Source organism: Cryptomeria japonica, chromosome 2 (assembly GCF_030272615.1).
Source record: "Cryptomeria japonica chromosome 2, Sugi_1.0, whole genome shotgun sequence".
Taxonomy (NCBI): Eukaryota; Viridiplantae; Streptophyta; class Pinopsida; order Cupressales; family Cupressaceae; genus Cryptomeria; species Cryptomeria japonica.
The window spans coordinates 210,969,369-210,981,581 of NC_081406.1; the positions used below are offsets into that span (position 1 = coordinate 210,969,369).

Sequence of the window (12,213 nt, forward strand, 5' to 3'; positions counted from 1 at the left end):
CCAATTCTTGTTAATGAAATTCAAGCAGGAATCAGGATCATCCTCATAGATAGACCTAGCTCCTTCTAGACTTTTGTAGATCATGTCTCTATGTTCTGGGAGATGAAAGGCTTCACTTATAGCTTCCTCCGAAAGATAGGCTAAGATAGTTCCATCCTCGGCTACGATCGTCCTTGAGTGTGAATCATAGTGCCGGGCACACTTGATCATCAACTCATGACACTTGACTGCGGGAGGGAAACCTGCAGCCTTGATGATGCCACTCTCAATTATCTTCTTTGCAACAGGTGACGGCTTGCCGATGTAGGGCGCTTCTCGAAACTTCTTCACATTGAAGTTTCCTAAATTGGTGTCTCCGATATTGCTCCACTTGGACACGATCCTGGTTTCCAATTCGTCATTCCTCTGATCCTCCTTGATGAGAGCCTGTCGAGTAGTGGATCCTCCGGCCTTGGGGGTCGTCATTTGATACCTACACAAAAGCTTAAAGTTAGGGTTTGAGCATAATATCTTAAGGTATAGGATTTAAGACCTTTCAAGGAAATAACTAAATATTAATTTGAAAACGATATGATAAATCCTAGAATTACGAATTTTCAAATTAATATTAATTATGAATGGAAATCAGATTGCACAAGACTTAAATTTTCAAAGGATTGCTATGGAAATCAAACTAAAATCTTGAACGAACTTTCAAAATTCTGATTATTCATACCTCTTCCTTGAATTTTAGCTATCAACCTTGAAAAATGAAAGAAGGAAGATGAGGATTTGCTGGACAAGGATGTTTGATTTGAATTTCTGGTCTTCTCTTTGATGGCTTCAATCTTCAATTAACCTTCAAGCTTCCTCCAAAATCTGGAAATTAACCTTCAACCAGCTCTTCAATCAAAAATTCGCTTTCAATCAACCTTCAAGATCTGGAAATTTGTCTTGAATCTGCTCAATTTCGCACCACTAGTTCTGCTCCTCAAATTCACACAAGGGAAAATGAATGAATGATTTAAAATTTCAAAACACACCTCTCTTTATATAGGGCGCTCACCTTGATTTCCCTTAAGGCCGACTTGGCAAATAGGAAATAAAATAAAATAAAATTCCTCTTAAAGGATGGCCGACTTGCTTGTAAAGGCAAAATAATGAATATTGAGCGCTCAAGCATAATTTTTTAATTTTTTAAATTAATTTCCAAGCTAAGGGTGGATTTTTTCATTTATTTCAAGGCTTAGAAATTAATTAATTAAATTATAAATGTCCTTATTCATGCGAATTTGTCCTAGTCTCCCAAATGTGTTGTAATAGGCAAATTTGGTGAAAGACTATAGGCTAGCTTAGGGAATGTTAAAGCTTGATTAAGGCTTGATGAATCTTCATTCCTTAGGCATTAAAATATTCAAAGTTTAGGTCTCTCCAAGGAGGCTTGCTTGAATTTTTTATCTAGGCTTGTTTGCTTCATTAATCAACATCCTTACAACCTAGATTTGCCATCTCCCATGCTCTTGCCATCATAATTTTGCAACTTGCCTTCAACTTAGCCCAAACAAGGTGAATAATAGGTGTTCTCAAGAATTTCACCCTAGACCCTTTGGAAGGGTCAGGAGCGATTTTCTTGACTAGGCCTTGAATACCTCATTTTCTTCACTTCAAAATCCTCCAGAAGGCGAGCATATGCTTGTTTTGGTCTAACAAAGCCTAGGATTTCAATTTTTATCTTTTCACATGGGTAAATTAGGTGCAAATGGGAATTTCGCTCTGGACCCTTTGGAAGGGTCAGGAGCGAAATTTCCTTTCCTGGCTAAAATTCACCTTTGCTTGATCATCAACCTTCTCTAAGGCATTCTCCAAGGTCCATTCATCTCAACCACTGACTTGGCTCAACAATATTTTGAAGGAAACACTGCATTTTGGGAATTTCGCTCTGGACCCTTTGGAAGGGTCAGGAGCGAAATTCCCCTTTCAGGTCAAATTTCCAATCTCCTTCACTTCAATTCATCAAAATTCCTTCAGTTTGAATCCACTTCTCAACTTGCTAGCATTGGTTTGATCCTCACAAGGCGAAAAAGGTCAATTTTGCTTAACAACCTAGCCAGGTACAAGACCTATCTAGAATTTCGCTCTGGACCCTTTGGAAGGGTCAGGAGCGAATTTCTCATTTGAGCTCAAAATCCACATTTTTGAAAGTGAAACATCTTTCCAAGGCACTCTAAATAGCTTCTTTCACTGTAGTCTAGGCCTGGTTTCACTCAAGTTTTGAAGGAAAAAGTGTTTTTAGGGTTTTTTGCTCTGGACCCTTTGGAAGGGTCAGGAGCGAATTTCTTTGCTTGTAGCTTATTTCTCATCATTTCAACTTCAATCCACCTCACAAGGCTAGGAAATAGTTCGCTTCTTTCATCCAATCCAAGTTTGATTTGATTCTGCAAGGCAAAATAGGTGATTTTAGGATTTTCGCTCTGGACCCTTTGGAAGGGTCAGGAGCGAAAATCTTGTTTTAGGGCTATTTTACCGTCCTTTCAACTTCAAATTACCTCCAAGACTTAGAACATCTTGCCTCACTCCTCTCCAGGGTATAAAAACCAAAATCTTGACTTGATTTGCAAGGAAAAAGGTGATCTTAAGAATTCCGCTCTAGACCCTTTGGAAGGGTCAGGAGCGAAAATCTCATTTGGCTTCAAAATTTGCATTCTTGGCGACCAAAATCCATTCTAAGGCAATCCAAATGACTTCTCGCACCCTTGTCCAAGCTTGGCTTTGCTCAAATTTTGGAAGAAAAGATGGTTTTTAGGATTTTCGCTTTGGACCCTTTGGAAGGGTTAGGAGCGAAAATCATTTTTAGGCACAATTCCTTCATCTTTCATGGTTTCTAGCAACTCAAAGTCACTCTTAGGGGTAGCTTCTCCTTGATTTTACCTTATCCCACACTTGATCTAGCAAAAAATTGATAGCAAAGAGAGGTTTTGAGAAAATTCGCTCTGGACCCTTTGGAAGGGTCAGGAGCGAAATTCTCATTCTTGACCAAAAATCATCATTTTTTCAACTTGAAACTTCTTTGCAAGGTAGAATTTCATCCTTCATTGCCCTAGAACAAGGTTTCAAGCCCAGGAAGGTCAAAAGGGTAGGCTTGTAAGGAATTTCGCTCTGGACCCTTTGGAAGGGTCAGGAGCGAAATTCTCATTCTTGGCTAAAATCCTTCATTTTCAACTTTACCAAACACTCTCAAAGGCTAGATCATGTTCATTCTCCTTCTCATCATGTCTTGGACACCAAATCTTAGTCAAACAAGGAAAGAAATGCATCTTAGGAAGATTTTCGCTCTGGACCCTTTGGAAGGGTCAGGAGCGAAAATCTTGTTTTGGGCTAGATTCTTCATTTTTTCAATTCAAAACAACCTCAAGAGGCAAAGACAAGTTATTTCTCTTCCATTCATGCCATAAAAGACCAAGAACTTGACCTTCTTCAATGCAAAAATATTAGTTTTTAGGAATTTCGCTCTGGACCCTTTGGAAGGGTCAGGAGCGAAAATCTTATTCTAGGCTAGATTGCTCACTTTTCAAACTTCAAACCACCTCATAAGGCAAAATTAGATCATCTTCCATATTAGGAACAAGGTTTCTAGTCCATTCAAGGTAACAAACAAGGTTCATGATGAATTTTGCTCTGGACCCTTTGGAAGGGTCAGGAGCGAAATTCTCCTTTAGGCCAAAATTTTGTTCTCCAAAATCAATCAACTCCATCTCCAGACAAAAACATATCAATTCATCCTCAAACATGCCTCAGAAACCAACACTTAGCCAAAATTGGGAGGGCAATGTGAGTTACAAAGATTTTCGCTTTGGACCCTTTGGAAGGGTCAGGAGCGAAAATCACTTTTTGAGCTTGATTTTTGACCTTTTGAACTCCAATTTTCTTTGAGAGGCAAACAAAGACCATTCTTCATGCATCCCCATCAAGATCCTGCCTTTAGCCAAGTAAAAATGAGAGCTTTCAAGAATTTCGCTCTGGACCCTTTGGAAGGGTCAGGAGCGAAATTCATCCTCTTGGCTAGTTCCTTAACTTGGTTCATTTCATTTTCCATCAAACTTGATCAAATCAACTTCCTTCTTTCACTATCAAGACAATTCTCCATCCAATTTGGTCTAGGCAAGGTCCAACTGGGTTTTCAGGGCCCAAGGGAGGCAAGAAAGGGAGATTTCGCTCTGGACCCTTTGGAAGAGTCGGGAGCGAAAATCTCATCCTAGACTGGCTTTCATCATTTCAAAGCCTAAAAGCTCTTCTTCAAGGCGAAAAATGTATCAACTTTCTCAATTATGCCTCAAAAGTCAACAATCTTGATCATTTCCTTCCAAAACTCCTTAATTCATCATCCAGTGCATTCATTCATCAATTTCTGAAATCATCACTTTCATCCCTCTCTGACCACTGACTTTGCTCAATCGACTCAGACTTGGAAGAAAATAGGACTCTAACAAGAAAACCATCAAACTAGACCTACCCTGACCTTAGACCTATTCACCCTCTTCTTCAATCTCACCATCCTGATTCTCCTGAAAGGAAATACTTCATTAAGGCAAACTTAAGGTTCCAAGCAGACAACTAATGACCTCCCAAAACTAGGCTAGACTCAGCTTGAAAGAAACCCTAAAACGAGCTATCAGAGATTAGCCCTAATCTAGCCAGCCCAGGCAACCACTCACTCACTCAAAACCTAGCAAGCAGAGAGAAAAACTAACTAAGGGAAAGCAAAAAACCCAAGAAAAAGAGGGGGTCCCCATTCTGATGGGGCGATGTGTGAAATGGTCACAACAGGTCCTTGGACTAAAAGATAGGTAAGACAACATAAAAGGTAATTACTGACACTATTTTGGATTATTCTTGTGCTAGTGCATGGGTAAGCACGTGACCATACTATTTTTCTATTCTTTTATTTCTTTTTAATTGTTGCGTGAGATCTTTGTTTATACATTCCTTGGCCTAGTAGAGCCAAAAATGTAGGGGAGTTTCCCATTCCCATCAATTGACCTAAACCATCTACATATTGATCATGAGTTCCATTTAAATGTCCAACCTGACATTGTTCCTTGAGCTTAGTCTTTATGTGAACCTTCTAGAATTTTAAGGTATGGGTTGGAAAACCAATAGTTTGCTCAATTGCCTTCCTTGAAGATATGGGCCCAAGAAAGTTGGCCAAAGTAGGTAGAGAGGGCTCTTCCTTCTTCAAGAAGGGAGGCAAGCTTCCAATCCTAGCAGGTCACTCCGGACAGAGCTCCAATTATAATGCGTGAATTAATAAGACCTCAAGATTTTCAATGCCCAAGGAAATCAATACTTTGAGCCCCTTGACCAGGCCAATTGGCTTAGCCCTGTTGTTGGATTAAAGACCCAACTTAATCAGGTGATTATGTACACAAGAACCCAAGGGGTGTCCAATAAAGCTACCTTGCCCCTTGGAACTAGCATTGCCACTAGTATAATAATCTTAAATACATCTATCTAAAAGATGCTGAAGCATAATTAATAATTAATTTATTATAATGTAACTAAATTAATAATTAATTTATTATAATGTAACTAAATTAATATTATTATTAATAATCAATATAAATATAGGGTATTTAAATATTTAAATGATGTCTTTTACATTGGTGTGAGAAATTTTTAAAATATTTAAAGTACATACTAATTATAGTTTAAAAACTATATATATAAAGATAGATACTAATTATTAATTGACATGTAAATAGACAGAAAATTTATGTTAAGGGTATTTTGTGAACACACACCAATACAATGCACCCGTTTGCTGCCATTGTAGTTACACCTCTCAGCATGATGAACACTCAATCAAAGTTTATTTTTTGAAACTAGATGGGGTGTTCCGTAAAATCCTCTGTTTTATTCCCTTTGTGAATGTCTCCATTGTTAGGGGTGAAACATGCATATCTCATTAACTAACTCATCGAGAATAACATGGAAAGTTTACACCTCAAAATACTAATTTTGTCAACTATCCAGTAGTCTCGTTGCATTACACGTGTATGATGTATTGATTCCAAAAAATAGTAAAACCATTATGTATCCTCTAACTCTACTCCTGCATGTAATGCTCAATTAATGGACTAACAACTATCCCTAAAGTGTCCGGCATAGCCATTTTATCATCTTCAGAATGTGAAGGCATGGTGATGGTGTTCACAGTTTAGATTTACTTTTTGACAGAGCAAACCATGAAAAGTAGGTTAAAAAAACTTAAAAAAAGCATGGCAGAGTAAATTCTTTGTTCATATAATGTAAAAAGAATTCTGATTTCCATTGAACTAATATTAAATATGCCTGGTGTCATTTTTATCTGTGAGCCTTCTGTGTGCCACAGTTTTATGCTGTCATTACTCTCCTATGTTAACTATTTTCAATTTTGCTAGTAATGCAAAACCTTAATGGAATAAGCAATTTTAGTTGTAATTAACTCATATTTTTTTTCCTCTCAGCAGAATTCTTGAATCTTCAACACTTGTGTCATCAACTAAGTCTACTCCCAAAGATTAGTGAAATTAAACTTCAATTTCACTTTTTCTTATTGTGTTGGTTATGTTTAGCACCATTTTTATTGAGTGTCTTTGATGTTGTATGAGCTGTTATTTTGCTGATCTATTTGGAAACTTTAGCAATTCATAAAGTTTCTTTTACTTTCAGGCAAAGCTATGACTGCTTCTGTGCTACCTGTGAAGGAAGCTGCTAACAAGCAACAATCTGATACCAAACAAAGAAGGGTTGTCGTAACTGGAATGGGTGTCACAACTTGTCTTGGTCATGATCCAGATACATTCTATGACAATCTTCTTCAAGGGAAGAGTGGTATCACTAGTATTGAAAGATTTGATTGTACAGACTTTCCAACGGTAATTTTTGCCATTTTTATTGTAATTGGCTTATAGAAAGTTACATTGATTGAGTTGCCCAGATTTGTCTGTTCTCATGTTTAGTAGTCATTATTTGTATCGTCGAGGGCATGAACTCCACTGTGTTTTAACTAGTTATCTTTTATTTGATTTAATTGCCTTGCTGTGCGAGTCATTATTTTGTGAGTGCATGTTAGTTGTGCTTGTTTATGATGTGTAGTTTGTCTGCTCTTAATAAGACATCTTGCATTATGTAAATTATTTTTATTTTTAAAGTAACTAGACTTTTTGTTAATATGATGTAATTGTGGATGTCTTGTGTAGAAAGCTGTGCAAGACTAGCTGTATTTTTTGATTATCTTACTCCAGTAGTTAAATGTAATTTTCCTAAGCAATTGATTGAAAAGTTCTGTCACTGTTGTGTAGAAAATAGCTGGTGAAATTAAGTCATTTTCTACAGATGGATTGGTTTCACCAAAATTTTCAAAACGGATGGATCAATTTATGCTTTACCTACTCACTGCTGGTAAAAAAGCTTTGGCGGATGGTGAAATGACTGAAGAAGTTATAAGAGAATTAGACAAGTCAATGTGTGGGGTGCTGATTGGATCAGCCATGGGCGGAATGAAGGTAATTTGTTAAGAAATATTATTCTCTTTCAGCAAATAAAACTTGCTGACAATTCAATTGTTTCTGTTGTTCAAATATATGCAATGGGTGATCCATAAATGGCTGGATTTATACTCCAATAGATCACCAACTTACAGATATATGACACTAATTCACTCACAACACCTTCAATAATACCCTTCTATACACTAATTATGGAGTTTAACACACACACACACACACACACACACACATGTTTCATATATCCAGTAAGCACAGTAGAAAGCAATAATAGATAAGAGAAGCATGAACATAATGGGACAATTGACTACAAACATACCAAGTAACATGGACAGCCCAAACTAGGTAAAATCTCCACAATAGTGAGCTCAATAACTCCTCACATCACTGTGTTTCAGTCTTTTTATAAGTGCATGCACCAAAGGGCTTATATAGGGCTCTACTACACATACTCAAGCTTCCACACACCTACATTCCCAACACCCAAGAACACTTATTTGTTGTTACAACTTATGCTCAAGAGTACAAACATGAAGGTTACAACACTCCAACTTTCTTACCTTTATCCTTTTTTAGTCCTTTGCCACTTGTACATGGACTCCAACAACCTCCCAAAACCAAGAAAAGGAAGACCAAACATCCAAAAAATACAAAAAAGCCAAGTGAAATGTTTTGAACTACATCATTGTTTGTCTCAAAATGTTTTTGCCACTTCTGCCAAAATGAAATTGCAGTGACACATTCCCTTTTGCTGCTTCATCTGTGCATTTGATGTAGCATATACTATGACTATACAGTGCATTGACTGTGGTGATTATGTAATTGCCACTTCTGGAAACCAGAGATTTTGCAACTGGAGGAAAAATGATCATTTTTGTCGCTTGCACTTTAACTTGGATTCATGCTTGCACTGTTTTCAACTAGTGCCAATACGAAACAAATTATAGTCATACCACTGATGAAACTCACCAAATCTACATTCAAAACTTTGTTCTATTGTTGAGCCTCCAGAACTTATCAACTGAACGCTAGTGAAAACTGCACCACAATGGGCTCACTGCAATGATCTGCTTTTTGGATCACTCTTCTCCATAGGGAGACTTTTGGTCCCAAAAACTACTGGAACTAAGAATGAGGAACTTTTCTTCCCTTAACCCAAATGGAGCACTTGCTCTTAACCTCTTGTGCAAAGTGCACTTGCTTTCTTTTACCAAATAATCTTGTGCATATTTATTGCTCTTTGCATGTATGAATCTCTTTTCGATACCAACGAGCTACATCATCAAACTCTAAGAAAACAAACCTTCTGCTTTCATTATTCAACCATTTTTCTTTTGAGGTACTAGCCAAAGCAATCTTGGACTTTAAAGGATGAGAGCTCAAGAGCTACTCTTTTCCATTCATGATCAATCTATATTGGTTCTTCCTTTGGAAACAGACTGCATCTCTTTCATACAGATACAAACTCCTAAAAATTACACCACAAATGTATAAAGGAACCTGTTGACGTGTATTTTGTACACAACCAAACATAGAATAAAATACCCAAATGGTACCTTATCCTCTCTTGAGTAAAGCCTCTGAATGCTGAAGATATCGCGAAAAGGATCAATCAGGGTGACTTCAAGGTTCTTCGTTGTAGGATCTCTATGTGTGGATAAGCACCAGTGGTCGTTGTGAATGCTGTTTCTTCAAGGGGCCTTACGTACTTTCGATCTGCAGGAACAGGATTTTCCTAAATGCTAACAGGTTCTCAAAAAATAGCAAAGATAGGGTTTTCAAGAGATGAACTCTAATCTAATCCTAAGAATGACTCAATGTAGGCTAGACTTGGTAAGATTCTACCAATTTCAGTATTGCCAATGAATTACAACTCTACTGGAATTGATGCGATCTTCAAAGGTGATTAGTGATTTTCAAATCATCAAGAATAATAGATACTACCATAAAGATACATATCAATAGTTCAATAATGATTGAAGGTTCAAGCAATCTCAATATTTCCAGTTGACCACACAAGGCGTCCTTACAATCAGTAAGAAGCTAGTGGTTTGGAATGTGAATCTCACCAAAGATCAAGCACAACACTTAGTCCTTCCAACTTAAATACTACTTCGACTGAGAATGATTCAAGAAGATAAACAACAATGAAGATAGCCACAAGAATTGCAATAAAACACCATAACTTCAATATTTTATTGATCTCAAAGCCAAATGGACAACAATTGTTCAAAATTCTTTCTTCACTACTCAATCTTGCTACAAAATAACTTTCTTCTCTCCAAAGCTCTAACTATTATCTATCTCTCTAATATCTAATGACAAAATGAAAATGAGTGAGGGTATATATAGCATCCTCAATTACAATGAACGGCCCAGATCAAAAGAAGATCAATGGCTGAGATTTTGACACCTAAACCCTAATTAGGGTTTGTTACAAAAAGTTCCCCTTTTAGATGAACATTATTAAATGCATAGCCAAATATTTAATTGGCACAAAAGTCGAGGAAACATAGACCAATAGGAATTAAGATGCCACATCATCCTATAACAACCTTTCTTCTAGAACCTTGTTCCCTTTCCAATGCTCTTTCTTAGCATATGCAACAAATCTGGACACAATTCCTTCAATCTCAACAATAGGAATCTCAAGAAGATTCTTCATTCGTTCTTCCAAGTGAATGACCTGGTCAAAGGCAGTGAGAAGAGCCGCTTCCCATCCAGGTTCGAGTTCTTTGATCTTCTCAATCAGGAGCATAGTAGTGAACATTAGATCCCGTTGCTCATCTGTGATGACATTCTCATCTTTGCAAAAGATGACTTTGACTCTCTCTTCCAACTCTTGGAGATCCACATCCGTCTCAACTCCGATCCGCTTGCCAAGAATGGTACACAACACCTCAAACACCTTATCCTGAATTGGATGGATGACGCCTTCAACTTGTCTGCATTTGGTGTTGATGTCTTCGAAAAGAACCTCTTTCATCTGGAGTAGAGTTGACCACTGAAGTAGGTTATGAGCTTGTCCATCCATTATCTTTTCTTGTGCTAGGATCTTCCTTGGTGTTTGCCTGATTACTTGCAGAACGGGAATGATAACATCTCTAGTGTGAGCGAAAGCGGCTACAGTTATCATTAGATTGTGGACAATCTCAAGGACCAGGATAGCTCGATGGATTGTCTTCATCATTCTTGTTGCAAATTCAACAGCTACCGTGTGGGATTTATCAATCCAAGAACTCATAAGCTGAACCAAGCTCTTGACCCTTTCTGCTTCGCCAACTGATTCAAGAGGAAGTGCTTGCACAGGAGATACTGCTGGATCCTGACATCTCAAGGGCTGATTGAGATGACTAAAGTAGCCTCTCCAAGCACCGAATTCCCTCTCAAGCTTCTTATTCTTTTCCATTTCTTCCTTAAGTTTGCCCTGAAGTGCTTCAAATGAATCGGTTGCCTCATCCATTGCCTGTTCAGTAGTGAGTGGACCAAGCTCAAATGTTTCTACGTCATACTCATCTGCAAGGATTTCATCTTCATACTTGTCCACCACTGGTGTAGCTATCTGCAATTTCCTGGATCCTGTCTCATCCCTTATCACCTTGGACATCTTTGTGGCCTTCTTCTTCTCCGTTACTTCTTGAGAATTTCCTATAAGGCTCTCTAAGTCAATTACATCCTCGTCTTCTTCAATCACAATCACCCTTGTCAGTCTCTCTTTCAACCAATCTGGAATGGCGGATCTTGTCTCTCTCACTTGTATTTCTTTAGGTAGTGGTTCATCTTCTCGGAGAGGAGATGTCGCCTCATCATCATTCTTATCTTCATGTAGCTCATTAATTTGGGGAGACTGACTTGATGAATGTGGAGGTGTCTGTCCTTTCTCTGGCCTATCATTTTGCACCATGGATTCCATAGATTCATCAACCTCAGGTACTATCTTCTCTTGACCTTCAGCTTGACTTGCCTTCTTTCCATGTCGAGAAGATGTGCTTGATGGGCGATCTCGATTGGCCTCTTGCTTCCTCTTGGAAGATTCCCTTTTCTCAGGTCTTTCTTTCCTCTTTGCACCTCTAGGATGAGAAGTGTCCTCACTCACGCTAGCTTCTCCTTCTTCCGGCCTTGCCTCCAAAGTAAAAGTCATTGATACATTCTGTTCTCTCAACTTCTGATGTTGTACATCCACCCATCTGCGAGTACATGATAAAACAGGAGCCATCAAAGCTCTCAAGTCGAAAACCTCGGGTTCATTCTAATCTATCTTCACTGCTTTGTCTTCTTTGTCATAGGATGACTGGAGATGTCTGCCATTGTCCTGAGCTTGATCGGCTACTCTGTAAACTTTGCATTTCCTGATGAAATCTAAAGGTAATCTGGAATGCATCTTTCTTTTCACTTCTAAATCACTTGAGAGATTCATCCAAAAGTCTTCTACCTGAAACTCATGTCCGTACTTCCTAGCAACTGTTTCCTCCATATAACCATAAGGATCAAAATTCTCCAGCGGGGCAAAGAAGGTGAATGAATACAAGGCTAATTCCTTCTCTGCATCCTCCGAAGCTTGAGTATTAGGACATACCTCAATTGAATTCCCCAATATGATAGGTACGGGAACTTCACTTCCATGCTTGTGTCTGGATACCTTTGCACAAGCTACCAACTGCCTGGTTACCTCAAGTAGCACTATCCTGTC

General features: G+C 38.2%; 1 protein-coding gene across 3 annotated transcripts in view; it reads left to right on the forward strand.

Moving 5' to 3' along the window:
* LOC131074952 (3-oxoacyl-[acyl-carrier-protein] synthase II, chloroplastic) overlaps positions 1-12,213 on the forward strand; it is a 59,784-nt gene that overhangs the window by 30,817 nt on the left and 16,754 nt on the right. For all 3 annotated transcript variants that reach the window (XM_058011697.2, XM_058011696.2, XM_058011698.2), the window contains 2 exons: positions 6,688-6,893; positions 7,320-7,523. In XM_058011697.2, the coding sequence (XP_057867680.2) occupies positions 6,688-6,893; positions 7,320-7,523 (410 nt within the window). The remainder of the gene's footprint in view (positions 1-6,687; positions 6,894-7,319; positions 7,524-12,213) is intronic.